This window comes from Camelus bactrianus, chromosome 14, assembly GCF_048773025.1.
Source record: "Camelus bactrianus isolate YW-2024 breed Bactrian camel chromosome 14, ASM4877302v1, whole genome shotgun sequence".
Classification (NCBI taxonomy): Eukaryota; Metazoa; Chordata; class Mammalia; order Artiodactyla; family Camelidae; genus Camelus; species Camelus bactrianus.
The window spans coordinates 42,873,681-42,899,996 of NC_133552.1; the positions used below are offsets into that span (position 1 = coordinate 42,873,681).

The following is a 26,316-nucleotide window of genomic DNA, read 5'->3' on the forward strand; positions in this document are numbered from 1 at the left end:
TCTCCGCATATGTTTAACTTATTGTATGGATAAGTCCTAAACAGATGACTGATCATGTACTAATAAAGCACAAAGGAACAAGTGTTAAAGGTAGAATTAACGTGACTTTTCAAAGAAAGTGTCTCAGTGCCCCTTGCTCCCCTCCCATCACATGTGCTGTTCTCATAAGTCATCTGCTATAATCCCAAACTTCACATTCATTATTATGGTTTGTACTGGGTTTTACTTACTCAATATGCCTGGAGCAAAGGTAAGGCTAAGAAGATACTTATTAAAAGCAAAGCAAGCCAACCTGAATCCCTACCAAACTAGTGTTGATTTCATTGTGAACATAAAGTCATGAAATCTTGCACATAATTATGCCTCAGAAACCAGTATGGGCTCACTTTGAACCAGAGGCAGCAAATCAAATTTCACCCTTTCTTTTGAAAAACACTGTTATTTGACTGACAGTTTAGGAGACTGGGCCTTGCACAGAGAAAGGATTTCTCTGCTAAGTGGATGGATGGATTTGGTATATCTGGTTTTGGAGCAGGAATTTCACAGGACTTTTTGATGTAGCTGTGAGATCAAGAAATGTGGACTGGAGGTAGGACCATGAGGTGGGTTCGTAGCTGGAAGTTAATGAATTAAGACCCACGAGGATGGACATCTCCAGGGTCACATCTCAGGGCTTCTTCCTTGAACCTGTTCTACTCAGTACCTGGAAAAATGGAGAAGCTTGAAGGAGAGAGCTAAAAAACTGAAAGGGAGCGGGGCAGGGAGAGGTCCTGCAGTCATTTCAGTCTATTAGACTAATGGGGCCAAGCCAATCAAATGGATAATATTATAATTACTTCCCAGACTTGAAAGGGTATATTCAGCCCTCGCAGTAATGATTCTGTCTTGTATCTCCCAGAAGAGATCATCCAATCTGCGGCAAAACACCTCAGTGAGAGGAAATTCACTGTTCCCAAGGGAGCCATCATGTGACGGACAAGTTCAAGAGCAAATACAACATTGCACAGTTAGGTTTTTTCAAAAAAAAAACCCATTATAGGTAAAGGGGATGGAAAGATCTCGCTCCAAGCAGTTTTTGACTTAGATGACCTCACAGATTCAATCGCTAAAAGACTTAACATTATCTCTGCATCTATTAAGAGACGTCCATTAACAAGAGCTCTTCCCTCAATTTGTGGTGTGAAAACTTAAAAAGACGCAGCAATACGTGGGAGTATACCTAGAAAGACATGGCAGAGAGAACTGAAGCTGTCTGATTTGGAGAAATGGAGATGCTGGTGGCTCGTGGCCGTGTTGCAAGGAGCACCAGGGCCAGGGAGCGAAAATTACTGTATGATGATTGGGGCTCTTCCATTCAACCAGACAGCCCCTGAGAGTCAGACAGCGCCACAGGAGAAAATCCAACACCGTGAGATGAGGCTGTGCCTTCAGAAATTCCACCCAACTTGTCTTGCAGAAGAAAAAGCTCTCAGTCACATGCAGTGTTTAAGGAGAGGTGGGAAAATGAGTGCTGTAGGAAATTATACTTGACCACGAGCCACACTTGTACCAAGGAGATCATGACACCTGCAGCCCCTAGGTGTTATCAGGATCAAATGAAAGAGAAGATATCTTAAATTCACAGGAAACGGCATGGTAGGGACTTGTCTGTGACAGATGACACCCAAGGGATTCCTCTAATTAGAAAACTCTGTGACTTATAAGGTCCACTTGGATTCTAGGAGTCTATGATTTCATCTTATTAATAAGCCAAGCTAATGAATTCTGCTTCAGCATAAAAGGTTTCTATTGCTTTGAATTATAACGCCTACATCACATGTCCCCCACTTTCATGATATATATTAAAACCTATTAGATGCAATCTTATAATGCCATGACGTTAAATCCTTTAATAGTACCTAATTAAACCTTTCCCCCTCTTTCACTGTTCATCACTTGGATAAATGAAGCAGAGGTGTCTGTGAAAATGAGGCTAATAAGAATTTCCGAAAGTTCAAGGAAAATAGGGCTAACTCAAAATATATGATTCACTGAAGAAAGGTCATTCTTTTTTTCTTTTTTTTTTTTTACCAGAAATGCTCCCATAAAAAGTCAGTAATATGGCCTGATCATCCTTGCTACTAAGATTTGTGTTCACTATCTACTGACAGGATGAAACATGCTTATTCAACTTTCATGTCTTTTATATTCATCCTTTGCCTTAATAAGGAAATTGATTCAAAAACAGAGCCTAGGAAACCGATGAAAAACTTTCCTGGGGAGGCTCAGAACCAATAGAAAGGGAAGAAATTTGGGACTAAGTGGAAATGGGAGAAAGACTGGGAGCAGAGAGGAAAGATGGAAGATGCAGTTTGCACACCATGTTGAATTACTCTGAGAAATAGTAAAAAAAAAAAATACCGTGTTGGATGAGCAAAAGCGAACTCCAGACTCTATGATGCTTGTCTGACTTCGGGCAAGCATCCTGCACCATAATTTCATCACACACAAGATGCCCCACCTCAACGTCTGGAGTTGTGAAAGTCTCTGTAAAGCAGCTTTCAAATAATCTGTAACAAGGCTAAATCAACAGCAAAGAATGCCGACTTAAATGACTTTGCTACCTCGCTGGGAAACAGTTTATGCAGTGTAGTTATTTTAATGTATTCAAGATGGGAGTCCTATTTATACAGCCCCACAGGAGTCTGAGATTTGAACCTCCCAGTTTGAGGCGGGTGCTGGCGGCTGTCTCCTGTTGAGGGCAGTCACTGGACTGGGCTGGTTGGATGCAAGACACGTTGCTACCAGGAATGTGTGTGACTGGATTTCTCTCTTCCCTCTGCTTCTTTGGAGGTTCCCACATTCCAGCCACCAGTCACTTTTCCTAGAAAAGGTCCTGTAACTGGGGGGTTCTCTTTCCACCTTTGATCTCTTCCCAGAGCCTCCCACTGGTGGTACCCAACAGGGTCCAGAAGCCAAGGAAGCCAGGGAATGCCAGGTGGGGGACACACAAGGTAGTAGATGGATCGGGTGAGTAGGGAGCTAAGTGAAGAGTTGCCAGACTCTTTCCTGGGTGGGTGGATGGGTGGGTGAACAGGTGAGTGGATAGGTAGGTGGGTGGGTGGATGGGTGGATGGGTAGATGGGGGGTGGTGAAAAAGTCAGTGAATCACTTGTCTCAATTTCCTCCTCTGTGAACTGTGATGACTAAAAATCCTCTCCATATACAAAACAATACCAGTGAAAATCAGGAGTGAGGTAGAAATATTAAACTCCCTGCAGTGCTATGTGTATGTCAATCTCATTTTATATTTTGGTTTATTTGGGGGACAAGATCGAGAAGAAAAATATATGATCTTAGTGGTGATAAAAAAAAGCTAACTTTAAGGGACCGATTCTGTTCAAGCTTGTTTGATGTGCACTTAGACATTTAAAAACCTGACAAACTAGACAATGATGATGTTCCAGTGCTGCTCATGGAAAAGACTACACAACTGTGTTCACACCATTATCATAAAAGTCCTTAAGACACAGAAGACAGACTTCTCTGATTGCTGAACTTCACTGAGATGCAGGCCTTTTTCAACTGAAAGAGGGAATGCACTTCATTCATAACTAAACTCAAAACTAAACTAAACTGATCAGGAACTGAACTCAAGAGGCACGTTTGATGGGTGAGCACAAAACATTTCAGCACTCTCATGGCTCCAAGGTGAGCAAAAGCGAACTTCAGACTCTATGATGCTTGTCTGACTTCGGGCAAGCATCCTGTACCATGACTTCATCACATACAACAAAATGCCCCACCGCAACTGTTTCTGCTTCCAGCAGGTGGCCTTTTCTGGACCCTCACCGACTGTCAGGTGAGAAGCCCCGCAGAGCTGTACCTGTATGCGTCCTTCGATGAGCCTTCAGGTGAGAACTTTTTGTGTACACTTTGTTGCATCCCTCAAAATCACATCTGTGGATCCGCCGTTTTCTGGAGTCGGGGGATTCAGATCGTCTCTGGCGTCTTGTGCTCTCAATACTAAATGGTGAAATTGAACTGGAAAAAGAAAAAGTAGATGGAATTGGTGAGAAACACAGCCCTCTACTGTGGTTCTGGTGGCATGAGATCTGAGCCTCAGACTTGGTAGCCTCATACAGACACAAGGCCCCAGGTCCACATTTCCCGCTGTCACTTTCTGGGACACATTTGAATTCTTAATCTCGAAGACAGGCAGCTTGACCTATTTTTGAGGAAACACTCCTAGGGAGAATAAGACATGCTTAAAACAACAACAACATGACAAAAACAAAAAACTAAATGAGAGCACTTTTTGTTGCTTTCACGTTGGACAATGGTAAGTAGATCTCTATCATCCAAAGAGACAATCTGGTGGCGTTAAAATTATCCCTCAAAGTTTTGAACTTCTGAATACACTTAAAGAGAACATTTTAGAAAGACCTGTTACAGATAGATGACAACACGAATGCATTTAATAAGTAACATGAGGGTCTGAACTGCATGTGACAACATAGAAAATCGTACAATGTACATTTCAAAACAAGCGAGGTCAGGCTGAAAGAAATGACATCAGTACATCAATAATATGACTCATGACAAGCTATTTCTGTTCCATAAAATGCACCTGACATTTAATTTTTCCAGTTGGTGGTTTTTCACGCTGAGGAATAAAGTGCATTGTATTTAAAGATTAGCTGTTCCACATTATGACAAAAAAGTTTTAACTGTGAAATTTGGCCCTGACTTGTACATTGTTTAATCTTAATGCCACAGCAGAAAAACAGGATTAGTTTGTAATGTCAGGTAACTGATTAACATGTACTTCTTCAAATCTTAACCTCTTTTGATTGAGATAGAAATGAAGAACATGACTCATCTTTTTTAGTTATTCATGAAGTTCTTTACAATTACAGTAAAATATAATCAAAAGCAATCACTCAAATTTCTACTGTAAAAAACGACCGCTGTTAGTATTTTGACATATTTTCCTCCAGCTTTTCCATGTTTTGATGCTTTTTAAAATTACTTTTTTACATTTTTTTTGGGGGGTGGTAGTTAGGTTTATTTACTTCTTAATTTTTAATGGAGGTACTGGGGATTGAACCCAGGACCCTGTGAATGCTAGGCATGCACTCTACCACTGAGCTATATACTCCCCCTAAAATTACTTTTGATTAATAAATCACTCATTAAAAAAACTGACCACCACAGATAAAGATGAAACCCGTCCCACCTTGTCTTCCACCATTATCTTGATCTCGTCTCCTCCTCCCAGGGAAAAGCTCTATCACCAGTTTTCTTTAAAGTCTTACAATTCTTTTAAATTATGCTCGCCTGTGTGTATCTGCATTCCTGGAAACTCATTCTATTGCTCTGTGATTTTTAAGAGACATATACATAATAAGCTGTTCACACCATCCCCCAACTTGTTCTACACTTGACTTTTGTTCACTCAAAATTAAGGATCTGAGATCTGGCCATGTTGATACAAACACGGTAGTTTATTTATCTGAAGTGCCATATACCACAATTCATTGATTCTAAGATGAATTTTTTCACATTCCAATGTCTCTAAAATCAGGATGCTTCTGACATTTGATGGCTTGTCATGGTTCAATTGACATAAGTTTTTTGTTTCTTAGTGGTACATAAAATAATGGTGTATTTACAATAAGTGGTGTTTTAGCATAGATCAGGAGTTGGTAAACTTTTTCTGTAAAGGCCTAGATGGTGAATATTTACTTTGACTGAGAGTCAGATGGCCTATGTTATAACAAATCAACCCTGTAATTGCAGCATGAAAGTAGCTATAGATGAACACATAAACAAATGAGTATGACTATATTCCAACAAAACTTTATTTACAAAACAAACAGTGGGATGTATTTGATCCATGGGCTGTTGTTGGTGGATACTTGACTCAGACGAGATATGGGAATATTCTCATGAATATTCATCCCAGAGTTTTAAAATCCATTTCTTACGTGATGGACATATAGATTGTTTTTAAGATTTCACTATAACATTACTCCAGTGAATTTTTTTGAATGTCTCCTTCCACATACATGCCTTTTAAGTTTCCATGTATCTTTACACTTGTACAAATAACAGAGTCAGTAGCCAAAGGTCTAGATGTTTAGATAAGCTCAAATATAAATGATGTTTAACTACTTGTGTCAAACACTTTTATGCAAGATCTCTCTTAGTTGAACGAAAGACCATATGGGATGGCTGAACGACTTTTTCAGCCTTCTTATCACTCAGTGCGGATTTGTGGTTTCCCACATACCTGACTCAGATGCAGGGATTGGAGCCTATTGTGAAAAGAATCAAAATAGTGTGACTGGCCTGCCCCGTGGAAGAACAGCTTTAGAAAGAGCACTCCTGATGAGGCATGTTCTGGCTTAGGGTATGATTCTTGTGAACAAGTGAGCCTGTACGTGTGATGACAGAGCAATGCTAATTCCTTTCCTGACTATCTAGTCATGAAAATCAACATAGATCTTTTCACTGGGGACCTCAGAAATAGATACTTTCACGTTGTGATCTGCTTGACACCTTTTAAATTGAGAAAATGACATGGTATTGCTTTCCTTCAAATTATAACTTTATAATAAGAGCACTATGTTTTGTACAATCCTTTCTACACATTAATAGGTAGAAGTCTGAGTGTAACATGCAAAATCACACACACACACACACACATATTGTTTTGTCTGTAGTTGATTTTAGTTACTTATCCTGTCATGTATTCACATATACTGAGAAAAGTGAAAAATACATCTGAAATCAAACCCCATTAACTACTAAGCAGGTCTTTAAGGGACCATTGAAGTAATGATGCTATACAGGCCATCAACCACTGAACTACACAGCAGGCAGGGAAGGCAGAGCAAAGGCTACAGAATGGCATGAAATTTCTTCACTCGGATTTCTGAATTTACATCAAAGTCAAGACCTGTTAGGTAGATGGCCTTAATGTTCTACAAAACTTCATATCCTGGTTTTCCTAATTTTAAAGTGAAACGTTTTAGGACGTTATGAATAACAACCACCTAAATGTATGTGTAGTAGTAGTAGTAGTAGTAGTAGTAGTAGTAGTAGTAGTAGTAGTAATAATAATCATAATAATCATAATAATTTTTAAAGGTATGTTCAATGATAGCTGGACCCAGCAAAGCTAGCTTTAAAATGACATTCAATGAGTAAAATTTCTCTCTGGTTTCCCCTTTTTAAATGGCAGAGACTTCCTCAGAAGATGTCAAAGTACCTTAGGTTAGGCTGTACCTCTCAGAACTAGTATTTGATCTCTTTGTGCAAAGGCAGGAAGGTAAGTAGAGCTGAAGTTAAAAAGAGTCAAAAATGCAGAAGAGCTTAAAGAACACAGGAAGAGGTGAGGATAACCCAGCTCCATGGCGGGGCTGCTATGTATGGGAGCCCACAGCATATGGCCCTACAGTTGGTGAGTACTGGAGGTGGAAGACAGCCACGGGTTGGGGGTTTGGCCACACCAAGTCCGTGGCAGGAAATCTGACAGTCCAGGTGCTGGTAACAAGTACTTTTGTGTCTCTGGAGCCCAGAACTTGTGGGCGTTCAAGAAACATTTGCTAAACAGAATGAATGAATAGATGGATGGATGAATGGATGAGTGTATTAAGTCAGGTATTCCTAATTTTAGTTTAATATTATTGACTCATTAATTCATCCGTAATTGGTTAATTAATTGTTACTAGGGTTCTCTGATTGTAAGTCTTCTGATAATGGTCACTTGGGTCCTCAGTCTTACACTCATTTCCGTTACTTTCATGTTTTAAATGCTGTAATATACAAAGTGGCTACTGAATATCAGGGCTCCCGGGTAACCACACGTACATAAGTGTCTTGGTTCTCTGCTCTAAATTCAAGAAAAGGGCATTCTAAAACAAGGCTTAAAATTAAACTAGATGGTGGTGAATGAAATAAAAATCTTCCCTTTGATCCTTGGTGAGCATCTAGGTAAGCAGGAAAGGGTGAAGGAATGATTCGAACTCTTGGCAATACCGTCCTGTCCTGTCTCACTCTGGGGCTCACAAGCATGGTGTTTGGTAACAGAACAGCTCTAATTACACGTTGGGTGTTTCTATTCCGCCCTTTCTATGCCTTCTGAGCAATAAGCTCTTTGTTTTGAAGGCACTTAAGGTATCTTCAAATGCACGCAAACTGACTTCTGTACTTCAAAGAATGGAAATGCGCAAGTGACTGCTGCAGACGCCAGCATCGGATTCTTCCAATAATCCTTAGTAATGAGCTTGGTATGATGAAAATGGTAGCGCAAAACAGTTGCTAGTGTGTTCCCTGACACTGTACTAAACACATCTGTGCAGTTCAAAAGAACAATTAACTAAAGGCCCACTCCCTTCCCCGGAAGGTAAGATCATTTAGAGAAATGAGTGAACACCTGAGGGGGCCTCACGGGCACTGCGTTGTAATGATTAGATGCAGAGAGAACAAATGAGTGAATCATGGCTTCCGTTGCACAACAGTCCCACTTGGAATGGCAAGTTAAATTAGAATTAAACCCAGAGAGGCTCGAAAAGTCACATCCAGGAACAGCTCTATTTAAAAAGAAGGCACTCCATGGCTGCTATGAAAGAAATTAAGGTTAACTGTAATCAGCAGGTAATAAAAGACCACTTGTCACTTGTGACCTTAGTGTGATGAGACGCCCTTCACTGAAATTGGAGTTTCTATAGGAATCCTTTTTTTTTTTTTTTTTTAAAGCCAGGATGTTCTTTTAAGGCTGGGAAGAGGACACCCACATATCCTAAATTTTAAAACAAGAGCAGAAAACAGAGGAATAGAAGGTGTGTTAGCCAATTTACACAATCTCAACACAACTTCAAGGAGCAAGGTGGAGGGTAACAACGACAGGTGACATTTACAGAATGCTAAAGGCACTGCTCTATATGCTTTAAGTTTCAAAGCAACTCTCTGAGGTCAATATTATTCGTATTCCTAGTTTACAGATGAGGAAACTGAGGCAAAGAGAGGTGAAGACCAAGGCCGAAACAAAGTGGGTGGCCATACCATGATCTGAACCCAAGTGGTTGACTTCAGAACCCAGTCTTAATTATTATGCTGTATTGACTCAGATATATGGGAACATAAACCAGCATGTAATAAAATATGAAAAAGCAACAAAATACTCTGTATCATTTAAAGTTTCCCTCTAACCCTATGACAGAAAACACCACCACATAAATGTAGTCTTAAACGTAGCCATTCTTAAATGATAACGCATATACTTTTAAGAATTTTAAGGTAAACTGTTTTGTAAATACTGCCAGTAGAGGTACTCAGTGTAATGACTTACTATTAATCTCCCTAAGAAAATACTTTCTCAAGGTTGCCATAAAATATATATTTGTTTTAATGGAAATGTTTTCAGGAGGCTGAGTTTGGCAGTGATCTGCAATTATGTCTTCCTTGACCATCAAGGCCACAGAACTTGTTCCCTCCCTGCCATTTTAGTTTATCTACAATTTTACCAAAAACATTTAGAGTTGGCTGCACGACAGAATTACCCAAATGCAAGGGGGGACATTCAGTTTTAAAAGTGTATTTTGTACTGTTTTCCAAAGTTTATTTTAAAATTACTTCCAATAGGACATTAAATATCACCTACTGGAATTCTGAATTAGCTTCTGCCACAGAATAGACAGAAGTTAGAAGAACTTCCTCGTTAGGAAATCAAACACCACACCGGGAATGAAATATCGAGGCCACAAGCCAAGAAAAGAGTTGATGAGAATTTCAGTCAATCAGCAGTTACATAAGTCTGAGTAATCGAGATTCTACTCACGTGGACAAGCCAGACATTTGTAGGTTTTTGCAGGCTTTTTCTTAACCAGCAGATGGCTCTCAGAAGCAGGCATCTTTGTATTTACCTTCCATACTGTAACAGACTCTATCTAGCTTCTATCAAACCATGTCAATGCCTTTTCTATGATATTATTAAGTGGGGAAAAGGTGTTATGTAGACATATTCACCATCCAGTCCCCAGAAGCTACATTCCAAATTAGCACAGATCCATTGATCTGAACTTCCCCTTTCATTCCTACCCATAGTTTCCTACAGAAAATTACTTTTGAGCAGATTGAAACTGTAAGATAAGAAAGTTGCCAATCTTTCCAGAAGCTGTGACTAAAACATTATACCACTTCACGTTCAAATTTGGGTTCAATAAAAATTAAAAATAAAGTCATTTTCACCAAATGTATAAGTTAAAAGCAATACATTTGCTGAAATATGTCAAAAAGCTCAAACTTGGCATATATTCAACTAGGAATTTGACACTTTTATCACGCAAGCAGATATGTCCAAAATATATTCCTAATTATAGCTTTATTTTAATAAATTAAATCTTCTACTAATTAAAAAATAAGGAGTTTATGAATGAATCTTTTTTTAGTTGGGTCTGTGGATAGATTCATAGTATATCATGATTTTCCTCAAAAATGACAGCTGCTACCAAGTATTTTTCATCACTATCCAGGACCATTAAAATACTTAAAACTGGTGCAGGCTCATCTTTCTGCTTTTTTTTTTTTTTTTTTTTGATTCATCAAATTTTAGCAAGTAATAGCAGAGTCTGTTTAAGTAAAAGGTAAAATGGATTAACAGAAAAAAATGAATCATTAATGACATTTGCTGTGATTGGTTATATTATTAAACTTTTATGATGAATTTAGATTACAGGTTGAGAGGATTGTTTGCTAACAAGGAAAATCCATTTTGAAAATACAGTATCTCCTTAAAATAGTTTCTTTTGGGGGAACATTGTATGTAATATAAAGACTTTTCTCCATAAAGTCAATTCATATTGCAGGATGGAACAGAAACACTGAAACAACTGTGGATTCCTGGATTACACTGGACAGGGAACAGAAGACACAAAACTTGTTGAAATATTCAGAACGTGTCCACAGAATTTCTTCAGAAAACAATGGGGTTTACATTATGTTCATGCCAGGAGTTGTAGCTTGATGGATCATTGAAACCTCAAAACAAAACAAAACAAAACAAAAAAACTTTCTAGGTCTGGACAGATTAATTATTTTAAATCAGAATGCCTTTAAGGCAGGTGCTGTCCTCCCCAGACTGGCACGAGCCCTACCACCCGTGTTGCCTTAGGGCAGCACTACATATTTATCTTACTGGGGTATCCCTTGAATCCATCTGATTTTGAGACTCTCCAGAATCACGCTAAGTTAGAAAGTGCTAAGTTAGAAAAATAAGTTCTCCTTATTTCATTAAAGATAAACTTAAAACTATTCAAGAATGAAGATATGGTCATATGTATGTCTCTGTAGAATGCAGCATTATCAAAAGGTGTTGAGAAGAGTGACAAGAGAGGAAGGAGCTTGGGGAACACAGTTCACCCCATGAGGACCTTCCCAAGTACATACAGTGGAGTCTCACCACAGCCCTGCTCTAGGGCAGAATTTGAAATGAAGATTAATTTTTCCGTGTCACAAAGATCTTCTTATAGACAGATTCACTGGTAAGGTAGTCACATGGATGTACCCCAAGCAAGTCCAGTATATAATAAGACTCTGTCTTAACTACTGAAACATATGTAAAATGTTTCAAATACACAGTTCTAATGAGATACTATAATGCAACCATCAATAAACTTTTTAAGTGACCATCAACACAAGCCTCCATCTATTTTATGCTCATCATTAACCAGGTCTATGTTACACTAGAGATTTGTTTTATTAAAGAGCACTGAAATTATATCAGTTAACTATCTGGCAGTTGCGCTTACATAAATTTTTGAAACAGGTTTTAATTGCACATACAGGGATACATAAATAATAAGACCAAGTAGAACTCATTAATAATGTCTTACTTGAGTTTTTTTGGCCAAAAGGGCTATCTGGTGTTACAAATAGGCATTTCTCCTATCATAAAACATGTGTGTTATTTGAATTTTGGAGAAAAATATCTCATCTAATGGAAGGACTATTTTATCTTTTTTTTTTAACTAAAAACTCAATTCAATCTTCAAATACTCAGCCAAATTAATATTGGAAAAGTCAGAAGGTATATTAAAGTGATCCAAATTCATATTTGAAAGACATTTAGAAGATAAGGAAACCAAGGCTCAGAAAGTTAATTAAACTAATCTACGCCAAGCCCACACAGCTAAACAGTAGCAGAGTTGGAACCAGACATGTAGTTTCTTGACCCAAGCTAGGACTTTTTCACTCGCCAATGAAGTTGTAGAAAGACCTGTGTTATAATTTTTGCTTAGTATAAAGGAAAATCTGCTTGGCAACATTGATACTCTTTTTTTTTTTTTCTTTTTTCATCAGATAGAACTAATATACCCACCTAATTTACTTCTTTGCTTTGGCTGCTAGGAAAGTCAACCACAATAGCCTAGGATTTGGCATGTTTATTTTCCAGTCTAACTGTACGGCTCCCAACTCCAAAGTATATAGTTTTAATTTTATATAATAATTCTTCAATGTATGTCTCATCAATTTCTTTCTGAACTAGGGTGAAGTGCTAATAATAAATATGGAGAACAAAACAAAAACAAAGAAGCGAAACATGCTGATCTTATCTTAAAAATGGAGAAAAAGATGTGAAATTTGAATCTGTATTTTAATATGCAAACTTCTAAAGGTTTGTGATCAATATGCTCATATTATTACCTTTAAGGAAAAAAGAAAACAAGAATTTTTTTTTGCTGTGGTTTCTACAGAAAAACACTGACTCTAATCTAAAAATCTACATATGAATGATAACTCATAAATTATTAGCTATGGTGTCTTAGACATTTAATCTTTTTGATTTTCACATTCTCATATTTCAAATGTGGAGTTGTCAGGAAGACTAGCCTAGAGTAATGTAAACCAAACTCAGTGTCCAAAAAATCTCCAACACTTCTTAACCTTGGGGGTTCCTTCTTCCTTTTTTGGTTAATAATTTTATTAAGACATAATTCACACACCATAAAATCACCCTAACCAGTGTACAATTCAGTGGCATTCATTACATTCACAATGTTGTACAACCATCACCACTAGCTTGCTTTAAAATATTTTCATCATCCCAAAAGGAAACTCCATACTCAGTAACAGTCATTCTCCCTTCTTCCACTCCCACCCCCAGCTCCTGGCAACTATTAATCTAACTTTCTGTCTTTATGGATTTGGCTATTCTGGATATTTAATAGAAACAGAATTGTACAAATGTGGCTTTTTGTGTCTGGCTTCATTCACTTAAACAAAGTCTTCAAAGTTTATCCATGTTGTAGCATGCATCAATACTTCATTCCTTTTTTTTCCTTTCAATTTGAGATGTAACTGACATACAGCACTGTGTAAATTTAAGGCATATACTATAATCATTTGATTTGCATACATCATGAAATATTGATACTTCTTCCCTTTTAATAGCAGAATAATATTCCATTGTATAGATACATCATATTTTGTTTATTCATTAGCTGAAGGACATTTGAGTTGCTTCCACTTTTTGACTCTTATGAATAATGCTGCTATAAACATCTGTACAAGTTTGTGTGTAGACATGTTTTATATTCTCTTGGGTATATACCTAGTGGTGGACTTACTAGATTATATGGTAATTCTATCTAATATTTTTAGGAATTTTCAAACTGTTTTTCAAAGTGGCTACACCACTTTATAATTTCACTGGCATTGTAAACAAAGTTGTAACTTCTTTTGAGGATTAACTTCTTTTGATCTTTACCAACGCATTATGTCTGTCTTTTTCATTTTAGCCATCAATGCATGTAAAGTGGTACCTCATTGTGGTTTTGATTTGTAATTTCCCTAGTGACTAATGAAGTTGAGAAGCTTTTCATACGCTATAGAAAAGCCACTTATATATCTTCTTTGGAGAAATGTCTATTCAAACACTTCATTTATAAATTGTGTTGTCTTTTTACTGTCAAGTTGTAAAATTTTCATATAGTCTGGACACAACATGAATATACAATTTGCCACTCCCAATGTGTGTTTTCATCTTCTTGACTGTGTCCTTAAAGCACAAAAGTTTTCTTTTTTTTATGTCCCAGCAATATTTGTTAAAAAGATTATTCTTTCTTCATTGAATCGTCTTAGAATCCTTGAGAAAATCAATTGATCATAAATGTAAGGGTTTATTTCTAGACTCTCATTTCTATTCCACTGATCTATAAATGCACACTGTCTTGACTTTGTATCTTTGAGGAGAATTTTGAAGTTAAGAAATGTTCATCCTTCATAGTTATTGTTTTTTCAAGATTACTTCCATATGAATTTTAGGCTCGGTTTATCAATTTCTGGAAAAGAAAATTCAGTTGGGATTTGGATAGAGATTACACTGAATTTATTTATCATTTTGTGGAATGCTACCATTTTAAACAACATTAAGTCTTTCGATCTATAAACACGGAGTATCTTTCCCTTTGAGAGTTCTTAAATCTTTTATAAATAATGCTTTATGAAAGTTTTCAGTGTTCAAATCTTGTACTTTCTTGGTTAAATTTATTCCTAGGTATTTTCTTCTTTTTCATGTTGTTTTAATGGAATTATTTTCTCAATTTCATTTTCAGATAGTTCATCGTTAGTGGATACAAATACAGTTGATTTTCATATACTGATACTATATCCAGCAACCATGCTGAACTTGCTTATCAGTTCTAAGAGGTTTTTGAAGGGATTCATTTGTGTTTTCTGTATACAAGATCATGTCAATTGCAAACAGATAATTTCACTTCTTCCTTTCCAATCTGGATTTCTTTTCATTTCTTTTTCTTAACTGCCCTGGCTAGAATTTGACTGAAAGTGGTGAGTATGAACATCCTCATTTTGTTCCTGATTTTAGAAAAAGTATTCAGTCACCCATCAAGTATATTAGATGTGGGTTTTTCATAGATGTTCTCTATCAGTTTGAAGAAATTCTTCTCTATTCCTAGTTTGCTGAGTGCTTTTATCATGAAAAATGCTGATTTTTTTCAGGTGCCTTTTCTGCATCTATTGAGATAATCATGTGGTCTTGTCTTTTAGTCTATTAATATAATGTATTTAATTGACAGATTTTCATGCGTCAAACCAGCCTCATTACTGGGTTAAATCCCATTTGTCATGGTATATACTCTTTCTGGAGGTTGCTAGATTCAATTTGCTTGTATTTTGTTGAGGGCTTTTGCATCTATATTCATAAGGGATATTGTTGTATAGTTTTCTTTCGATGTCTTTGTCTGGTTTTTGGTATCAGGGTACTAATGGTCTCATAGAAGCATTCTGAGCTCCTTCTTGACCTTGGGTTCCATGATACCATGTTTATGTCAAGAACCATTCCTTACTACGTTCCTATTTGCTGATACTTACATTTTCTTTCCAACCTCAATTTTGCTCTTAGCCTGCTTTTATTGAGCTGATGTTTCTGACATTTCTATGCTCCTGGCCTAGAAGTTCTCACCTAGGACTTCTCATATAGCATTACACTCTTGGTGCTATACTGTCCACCAAATGCATAGCCCTGGCCCATCTTTATTCACCTAAGAAGAGTTTGATAAAATGTTTGCAAGCTTTAAAGCATCATGTAAATATGACCACCTTCCTAATTTCACTCTTTTCCATTTTTGGTAAAACACTGTCCATTATTCTCAGAGTATTGTTAGATATTACTGTAGTCTCTCAATGTGTACCGTACTGTTTACAGTAAACTTACTGTGTACTATGAAATATTGCAGGGGGCGTAACAGTGGCTTTTTTATCTTCATACATAAGCTTAGAAGATCATCAAAAAAATTACACAGAGAGTGGCAGGGTAGCTATTATTATTGGCAGTCTTATAGATGAGAAAATAGACATTCAGAATGGTTAAGTGTCTGGGAAATGATAGACTTAAGACCTCCAGGCTACACTTTTTCCTACATCCTATCATTCCCATAGTAAGAGGGAAAATCTGTCATATATCAAGGTGACAACACTAAGTCTCTTGTACCTTATTTATTGACGATTAAATACCATTTGCACTGTTGGTATATTTTTACTTGGCTTTTTCCTGCTGAGAAAATCAGTAAGATGAGAGTTTAAATTAGTAGCAGTTAGGTATACAGATATTTTTCATCTCAACACTACTTATTCAATCAAATAAAACAACAAACATTTTCTGTGAGTTCACCACAGGAAGTCAGGTGGCATACAAAGGTATCCTTAAGAGAGTTTATGATCTGGTGAGGTGTAGCATTTGGATATTTACCTACCTTAAGTAGGTGATAAAAGACTCAAATATTTGCCAATCACATGACATACAGAAGTCTACTCATCACCTCCAAAATTTCTGAGAGGTTGATATTCTTAGCGCTACCTTGGCATTTACCATTAATCCTGATGTAAACATGTAAAAATCAGCACCTTCTTCAATCTTCACATCAAGAACAACCACATACGCTCATCTGAGTTCAGGAGCCCTTTTTACTACAGATTCTGGAGCTCTGGCTCCCTCTTCCTAGTGTGCCTGTACTTAGAAAATGCTTTTGGCTACCTCTGTGCTGCCCACTGGTCCCATCCAGCCTCAGGCAACTGTTCATCTTGTTGGCATTCTCCCTCCTTTATCTTTTCTCTGCTTTCTTTTCATCTTTATTCAGGAGAAAAACAAACAACTCCTTCCCTTGGCACATGCAGGGCAGATTTCCCTCCTAAAAGCCCTGGGGCTAAGGTTCTATCCAAGTCCTTGGCTGGGAAGTGGGAGTGGGGTTCAGCTGACAGTCGCCCTCCCAGCATTCCTAATGGCACATTTTCTACACCAAGAGAGTTTTTGCTGGAGGAACTTGGTGCCAGCTGTTAAGATAATAAAAATTTATCTAACTTATTATGTATGCAAATCATAATTATAAAAGCCGTAAAAATGGTACGTCATAAAGGGAGGAATAATAAAGTGCTGGGAGTAAAGGGACAGTTTGTCTAATTCTGTCTGAGAAGATCAGGGCAAGCTTAATGTAGGACACCAACAGGTGGGCCTTAAAAGACTGTGAGCTGTAAAGAGAAAGCAGAAGAGACGAGAACAGGATAATCAGGGCCGGGTACCACGGACTTTGAGTGTTCCCTTATAGTGAACCGTATTTTGTAGGTCCTGGAACTGTCAGGAATTTAAAAAAAAATAGTTTTAGGAGGAAAAGTCTGCCTTCTAAAAATAGAATTCATTGGTGAGGAACTGATGAAAGCCATGGCCTTTATCAGTTAGAGAGCTATTTATTGCCATCACCTAAGCAGTGGATTCTACCTGAACCAAAGCAATGTCTTTAAATCTGAATCAGAGGGGACCAATTCCAAGGCATTTGAGAAGCAGACCTGTCAGTTGCAGTAACTGACTGGATGATGGCAGATAAGGAAGAGGAGAGAATGATCCCAGCAGCTCAGCCTAGGTGATCAGGATAATAGTAATGTCCTTAACCATCCCAGCATCCACAGGAAGAGTGGCAAGAAAGGAAATGCTGATGGTTAAAATTCATCTACATATAGACAATAAATTTATGTTCAAAAGACAGCAGAATGGCACTTTCATTTGTCAGACAAACAATAATTTAAAAGGGTGGTAGAAACTAGGTAATAAAGAAGTATTTTTCAGGGATAACTTGGATGCACTTTATAAAAGAAAGCTCATAAAATAAATTTAATGGTAATGGAATTTCATTAAGGGCTGTCCAGCCTGTAATTCTAAAGGCCAGGTACTTTGTAGAGAAAATTAGACCAAGAATGCAGTTTTTGTTTATTCAGTCAATTAACATTCATTGAATTTGTTTAGGGATATTACTAAGTTTATAGTTGGCAGTTTAGACACTTGATGACGTAGGCAATTGCTTTTCTGATTGGTTTTAATTATAGGAGTTTGTTTTTCGGGATCTCAAACAGACCCACTTAAATGGAGGGGACAAGGGATGAAAGGAGCATGTTTGGAAGCACTTACTATCGCCTTCGGCAGCATGCTGAGTGTTTTACATACTAGAATACCTTGAAATATCGGAGGAACTGAAAGATGTCAGTTCAGGACCACCACGGTAAGAATCCTGCCAATGAAGATGAATTTTTAGCTGCATCTGAGAAAAATGTATTAGCTTCTCTAAACTTTGGATTTCTTTCCTAGAAAAAAAAATACCTACCTTGTAGGGTTATAAGAAGAATTAGGGTTATGAAAATAAAAGGCCTTATATAAGCAGGTGGATAACCAGGAAATGTTTCAAGTTAGTGTTATTTCACTTTGTGCTAACCTCAATTATTAACACCATTTTACAGATGAGGAATCTGGGGTTCAATCAAGTTAAGTAACTTGTCCAGGAGCATAGATAATATTAGGAGGTGGGTGCTGCCTTTTTAAAATTCTTTTTGTTTTTTGTAATTGCTTTCACAGTCACCTACAACAGTGCCTGGCAGAGGATGTGCTTCATAGAAATTTGCTGCTATGAATGAAAAGCATCTCACATCTAGGTCCCTTCCCTTCTCTTAACCTCTGAATGTTGGCGGGTCGCTGAGCTCAGTTCTCTGGCCACTTCTCTTCTCTCTTTCAACTTTTCCCCTGGGCGATCAGTTTACTTCCATGCTTCATAGAGTGCACTACACACACCATATTTTCGCATGTCACTCATCCATTTTTATTTGACAAGTCCTCTTCCCTGAGCTCCAGACTCATACGTCTCCTTGACCTTCCACACGTGGGTCAATGAGACATGTCTAATGTATCATGCTGAAAGTTGAATACACGGTATTTTCCTGCAGACTCGCTCCCTCCCCCGTGTTCTCTATCTCAGGAAACGACTACCAGTCTCCTAATGGCTCTAGAACACAAATAGGAGTCTTTTGTGATTATCCTCTTCCACTTACAAACTGTCAACAGGACCTACTGGCTCAGCTTTCAAAACGGACCCTGAAGTTAGGTATTTCTCACTGTCTCCACAGACATACATCTCTTCTCTGGTCTGCCACAGCCTCTAAGTGGAATCCCTGCTTCCATACATACCCTTTCCTGCCATAGCCTTTTTGTTTTTTTACTATGGTAAATATACATAGCATAAAATCGACACCTTTGACCATTTTTAAGTGTCCAGTTCAGTGGCCTTAAGTACATTCACACTGTTGTACAACCATCACCGCTATCCATTTCCTGAACTTTTTCATCACCCTAAACAGAGACTTGGCTCCCACTATATAATAATAACTCACTCTCCTCTTCCTTCAGACCTAAACAAGCAATTCTCCAAGGAAGACATACAAATGATCAACAGGCACATGAAAAACTGCTCAATATCACTAATTATCAGAGAAATGCAAATCAAAACTACAATGAGGTATCACCTCACACCAGTCAGAATGGCCATCATTCAAAAATCCACAAATGACAAATGCTGGAGAGGCTGTGGGGAAAGGGGAACCCTCCTACACTGCTGGTGGGAATGCAGTTTGGGGCAGTCACTGTGGAAAACAGTATGGAGATTCCTCAAAAGACTAGGAATAGACTTACCATATGACCCAGGAATCTTGCTCCTGGGCATATATCCAGAAGGAACCCTACTTCAGGATGACACCTGCACCCCAATGTTCATAGCAGCACTATTTACAATAGCCAAGACATGGAAACAGCCTAAATGTCCATCAACAGGTGAATGGATAAAGAAGATGTGGTATATTTGTACAATGGAATACTACTCAGCCATAAAAACCGACAACATAATGCCATTTGCAGCAACATGGATGCTCCTGGAGAATGTCATTCTAAGTGAAGTAAGCCAGAAAGAGAAAGAAAAATACCATATGAGATCGCTCATATGTGGAATCTAAAACAAACAAACAAACAATGAATCAAACAAAGCATAAATACAAAACAGAAACAGACTCATAGAGATAGAATACAAACTTGTAGTTGCTAAGAGGGTGGAGGGTGGGAAGGGATAGACGGGATTTCAAAATTGTAGACTAGATAAACAAGATTATACTGTATAGCACAGGGAGATATACACAAAATCTTATGGTAGCTCACAGAGAAAAAAATGTGACAATGAATATATATATGTTCATGTACAACTGAAAAATTGTGTTGAACACTGGAATTTGACACAACATTGTAAAATGATTATAAATCAATAAAAAATGTTTACAGAAATAGTAAAATAAAATAAAATAAAAAAATAATAATAACTCACTCTCCTCTTCCTTCAGCCCCTGGTAAATTCTATACTTTCTTATCTCTATGAATTTGACTAAACTAGGTATCTCATATACATGGAATCATACAATATTTGTCCTTTTGTGTCTGGCTTATTTCACTTGGCATAGTGTTTTCAAGATTCATTTACTTTGTAGCATGGATCAGCATTTCATTAGTTTTTAAGGCCAAATAAATTCCTCTTGTATGTAGATACCACAGTTTGTTTATCCTTTTGTCCACTGATGGGCATTTGGGTTATTTCCATATCCTGGCTATCATGAATGCACTGTTGTGAACACTGGTGTACAGATATCTCTGTCTTCAACATGTTGGGTATATACCCAGAAATGGAGTTGCTGGACCCTAGGGGAATTAATTCTATGTCTGACTTCTGAGGAACTGCCAGTGTTTTCCACAGCAGCTGCATCATTTTATATTCTATGAGCAATACACAATAGTTTCAATTTCTCAACATCCTTACTAACACTTGATACTTAAAAAAAATAACAACCATCCTCATGGCTGTGACGTGGTCACCGTAGTCTTCTTAATAGAAGAAATAACATCCTATCAAAATGTCAGTGGTTTCCCATTCCTCTCAGAACAAAGCCCAAGGTCTTTACCTTCAACTACAAGGCCCTGTGGGAACTCAGACCTCATCACTCCTTCCCTAGCTCACCTGCCTCAGAGCCACAGGGGCCTTCCACCTGGGCCTGGAACACATCAAACTCACTTCAACTCAGAGCCTTCGCTCTTGAAATTCCATTGTCTAGAACTACTCACCATACGGCTTCTGGCCTCACTTAAATCATGTCTCTAATCAAATGTCACTTCTTCAGAGAGGGCACACATAGCCTCTCCCAACCGACTACACCCTCACCCTCTCACTCTCTATTGCTTTATTTGTCTTCATGTTTATCATGCCTAACATTATATAGTATGTTTATTTGCACGTTATCCAGCTCTCTCAGCAGAGATGTGGGTGGGGGCTTCTTTCCGTATTTTTATAAAAGATTTTTCTAAATTGAAGTATAGCTGCTGTACAATAAGTTACAGGTGTAAATACAGTGATTTACTAAGTATAAAATAAATTCATAAATCCATTTATAATTATAAAATAGTAGCAATATTCCGACTATACGTAACACACACACACACACACACACATACACATCCCTGTAGCTTAGTTTATACCTAATAGCCTGTATCTCTTACTCTGCTGACCCCTATCTGGCCCCTCTCCCCATTGGTAACCACTAGTTTTTTTCTCCATATCTATTTCTTTTTTGTTACATTCACCAGTTTGTTGTATTTTTTAGATTTTTCTTATTCACTTTTTTAATCTGAAGTACCTAGAACAGTGCCATACAAATTGCAGGCACGCATTACTGAATGAATGCATGGCGATACATTCACAGAGGTTTAATAGTTTGGTATATTTAAGATAAAAAAAATCTTAATCTACTTGTTTTGCTCTTTTCATTGGGAATGGCTGAATATATTTGGAAATTTAAAACATGTATGTCTTTTCCTCTTTTGGTGGGGAACGGGGTGAGATTTCACTTTATTGATCAGTTAAGAAAAGAAGCTATCTATTGATACATATTTTGAATAATAGCAATAATATGGTTAAGCATTTACTACTTGTGCCCGGAGCTGTGCTAGGTGCCTGATACATATCACTACTGACTTTCAAAAGTCTACAGGGTAGCTGCACTTTACAGAGAAGAAAATTAAGGCCCAGGAAAGGTAAACGGCCCAAGATCACAAAGCAAGGAAGTGGCAGGCAAGGAATCTCAACCAGGCACCATCCGGCTGCAAAGCTTCCTGCTTATTCCACCACGCCGCTCTGCAAGACGTTGTCCTCAGCGATCTGGGGGGTCACAGAGTCCCCCACAACCTCTGCTTTAAGGCACATGCTGCTTGGGAGTAGAATGACAAGGTGCATACCTATACACAAAACGTAAAAGACCTCAGACAATAGAAGGGACAACAAATCGGTGTTCCAATGACTGTTCCTGGTCCTTAGAGGAATTCAGAGGAGGGAGCCACCCCTGGGGGTGGTGGTGGTTAGGACACCATCTTAGGGAAAGTGGGATTTGAGCAGGACCCTGACTTCGAGTGGGAATTAGATAAGGAAGGTGTAGGGTGAGGTGGAGAGGGTCACACTCCGGACTGGATGAGTCACCTGAGCGCTGCCCAGGGGTAAAAAGGGATGAGGGGTAACTGGTCAAAACTGGGTAAAGCAGTCCACTAGAAATTCAGAGGCTGCCTTTGGAGGAGTAGAAAAGGAGGAAGAATGTTAGCTTATATTTATTGGGCGCTTAAGTGATGCCAAGCACTGTGCTATGGACAGACTATCTGTTTAGTTTTTAGAACAACTCCATGAGATTAACACTACTATCCCCATTTAACAGATGGGAAAACTGAGACTAAAGGCAGGGTAGGGATGCACAGTAGAAGATAAGGATGCATAGGCTGGCGTGGTAAAGATCTTGAATGCTGCAACAAATTACTTGTCTTTGTTCTGCATGCACTGAGTTTTTCGGGTCCCCCTGCTGAAGTTTTACCCCCATCATAATAACCACCAGCGGTGCTACTGATGTGTGGCCTCAAAATCCTATAACCTCCTCTCTTTCCAAAGCTATCCTGAACATCACACATCAAGACAAGTCTACAAGAGCCCTTCTAACTGTATTTTCTTAGGTGCCCCTGACATGCCCCCTGCCTCCTCCATTCAGGGACCTCCTATTCAGCCATCAAAACCTACATGATGTAATTCATTTATCAGGAAAATGGATATGTAGTTTGAGAACTGTTTCATAGTCTAATGACATTAACTAAGGATACTGTCTCCAGAAATCCCAGAGTTTCTGTGAATTACAAACTATTCCTTCTAACTCAGGGAGTTAATTATCAATATAATAAATGTTAATTATCAATATAATAAATATTTGATTCTTCCAGCTGCCAATATAAACTACAGTACTGTAAGACTATCTGTCTGACTCCAAGAGTCAGTATAATGATTCATACACTAGAAAATTCACCATTTTAAGATTTCTCCCATTATTTCAGAGTTTCCACATGTTTACAGAGTACCAGGTGATGCAAGTGCCTATATGTTAAAGATCACATTGTCAAGCAGGAACTCTGTATATCCTGAAGCATCAGGGGTGCTTATGTTATAGGTAAGGTGCAAATCTCCGTGTGATGTGTATTATGACTTTCAAAAAACGATACAGGGGCTGGTTATCAGCTGGGTTGCTGCCATGAAGGATTAACGGGGCATGTTATGATCCACTGTTCAGACATGTTTAATATCATTGCTGGGTTCATTCAAAGAGAAGGTAAAGCAGAAAAAGGAAGTGTTGATGTTTATTACGAAAGAAGAGTAACCAAAACAGAAGGACTTCCCAATGGAAAATTACATACTAATCTAATAAATACACCCCAACATGTGTCATTTAGAGTTTCCAGCTTTCATTTTTCAGAAAAATTTTAGAGTAATAAGTGAAACGTTTTTTGTTTGATTTTTTTAAGTTCTCTTCATTACATACTAACTCTGAAAATTAAATTGACGCTCTAACAAAAAGGTTACGTATCACTGACTTCTAAGAATTCTTCCCCTATTTTCCAAACAATGCACTGTATTTCTATTTCTTTTGTCCACTATGCCTGAGGACAACTTCTGAGACCCTTCAAAAAGTTGCTATGCCTATAAAACTAATATGTATTTGGTGTATTACTGGCAATGAGATTACAGGATTAAGTATGAGCTACCGGAAAACATTTGTGAATCAGATACAAAGTTCATACTAATTACCAGCTTAATTTTCCTCATTTATCAGGTAATAAAAATATATTTTGATGTAAAATAGTAAGGTTTTGACTTTGTCTAATTTTGTGCATGAGTATTGCGCATTGGTGGAAATATCTGAAACTCTCATTTAGCTTTATTTGAAACCTTTTTTTTTTTTTTTGCAGCAAGATTAGTGAAAGAATATGTACACTAACGTACACGATCCGTGAGAACTACTTAAGCATCTTCTTTGGAGAAATTTCTGTGTGAGTTTCTCAGAAGATGATGAAGTCGGCCAAATGCCTCTTGGTGTTAATTTGTGACTGGAAACCAATGATACTGAAATATCTGACGATTGCATTTTGGAAGATGGAACAAAGAGCTCTATCGAGTCAAGACTAATTTTCTGAAACCCACTTCATTCAGCATACATTTTTAAACGCTTACTCTATATTGTTTTTTTTTTATGTCTTTTTTGTGGAAAATAGACAAGTAGTAAAAGACACTGTCTCTGATCTTCAGAACTTAAAATATGGGTAAGTCAGTGTGAATTACGCTTATGAAACAGCAACAACAAAAATAATACAAAGACCGAACACGAGCCACTACGGAGTGATTCAGACAGCGCCTCTGAGTGCCGAGGGATGGGACAACGGTGTATGGTTACCCTAAAAGGGCCACGTGGCTGAAAAGTTGTGAAAGGCAAGGACCATGATAAACACAGCCATGATTTTCATGCAGCTTTCATTTATAATAGTTATAATTTTTTAACTCTGATCTGCTGACCATCTGTTGCAGCAGGAGGTTTTTGTGGTTAAGCGCTTGGGGCTGTACGCAGCCAGATCACTGGCCTCATTCATCTAACTGTACAGCTCTGGACAAGTAACTGAAGGCCTCAATGCCCCATCTTCTTTTCCCCAAGAAGGGACAAATAACCATACTTGTCTCATAGGGCAGCGGAAAGGAGTCAATGATTTAATACAAGGAAAGCGTTTCCTACGGTGCCTGCTACTGGGTTCGCCTCAGTCTTATTTCCCTGTGTTCCCCAATTTTGGGCTGGGAATGCAGTTAGTGCTGCTGTTTGCCTAGAAGAAAACTGCAAAAGTGCTCAAACAAAAAACGCAGTAAGAAAAATGCATGTCGATACAGTCAAGCATACTGTATTATAAACTTCAAAGTTGCTAAGAGACTAGATCTTAATTTTCTCGCCACAAAACAGAAAAGATAATTATGGGATGTGATGGAGGTTTTAGCGCTAAAGTGGTAATCACACTGTAATATGCAAATGTATCAAACTAACACATAATATATGTCAATTATATCTCAATTAAAAAAAAACAAAATGCATGTCATCTAGCTCATGATGTAGAAATGAAAGCATAAAGCCAATAAGAAAGTAAGGAATTTTATACCTCTAAAAAAGTTCAAAGATCTTGGGGGCAAAGTTTGGGAGAATGAGTATACCATTTATGTCTCTTTTCATTATTGTTTCTGATATTCTCCAGAGATTCTTTTGCACCCCATTCATGGACTATTAATAATTTCTGAATTATTCTTTCATTTACATAATGATAAATAATCAGGAAACCCATTAAACTAGCTTTGAGAATGATAAAAGCACTTGTCAATTTCACTGGGGTTAGCATATTCTTAGATAATTGTATTTTTTAAACAGGCTGTCTAATTTTCAAATCCAAATAATACTTTTTTTTTATAGCAGAAACAGATTACCTTTTGAGGTGTGATAATTAAAGTCTGACAAGAGGCACAGGAATAGACACCCAGCTTTTTGTCCAGAGCTGATGTGGTGGGCTGCCAGGACACAGCCCTTGCAGAATTATTCAGTTCTGTGGGCCTTGTCGTTGAGAACCGGTCACCAGCTTGCATACTCTCAAAGTAACAAGAAGCCTGCCCAGAAATAGTCACAGGAGAAGAGACTGAATCACAGTTGAGAGTTGCATGGTAAACCTGCTTTAAGTCTCATCACAGAAGATGATTTAGATCATGCCATGTTGGGGGAGGATGGGTGTAGCTCAGCGGTAGAGTGTATGCTTAGCATGTACAAAGTCCTGGGTTTGATCCCCAGTACCTCCATTTACAAAATAAAAGAAGAAAAGAAAAAAAAAAAAGAAAAAGAACTAGCCATGTCATGCGTCCTTTATTTTATTAACTGTTCCTGATTTATTGTTTCAAGGCAACAAGACTTCCTCTGCCAAATGTTCTTTTATCTCAAGAAGCAGGAATCAGGGAAAGCATTCTCCACACACCCTCTACGAGTCCCAAGGGGAAAGTGTTTTGTGCTCTGACATATGTCTAAGTG

The 26,316-nt window shown here is 37.9% G+C and overlaps 1 protein-coding gene and 1 long non-coding RNA gene across 15 annotated transcripts in view; one reads left to right on the top strand and one right to left on the bottom strand.

Annotated features, from left to right (window-relative positions):
- The window catches only part of KLF12 (KLF transcription factor 12), a 405,368-nt gene that overhangs the window by 22,119 nt on the left and 356,933 nt on the right, over nt 1-26,316 (bottom strand). For all 14 annotated transcript variants that reach the window (XM_074378321.1, XM_074378322.1, XM_074378323.1 and 11 more), the window contains one exon: nt 3,866-4,023. In XM_074378321.1, the coding sequence (XP_074234422.1) occupies nt 3,866-4,023 (158 nt within the window). The remainder of the gene's footprint in view (nt 1-3,865; nt 4,024-26,316) is intronic.
- LOC123613863 (uncharacterized) lies at nt 1,388-12,374 on the top strand. The gene is made up of 3 exons (XR_006721289.2): nt 1,388-3,690; nt 3,807-3,893; nt 10,854-12,374. It is a non-coding gene; the product is annotated as an uncharacterized LOC123613863 (long non-coding RNA).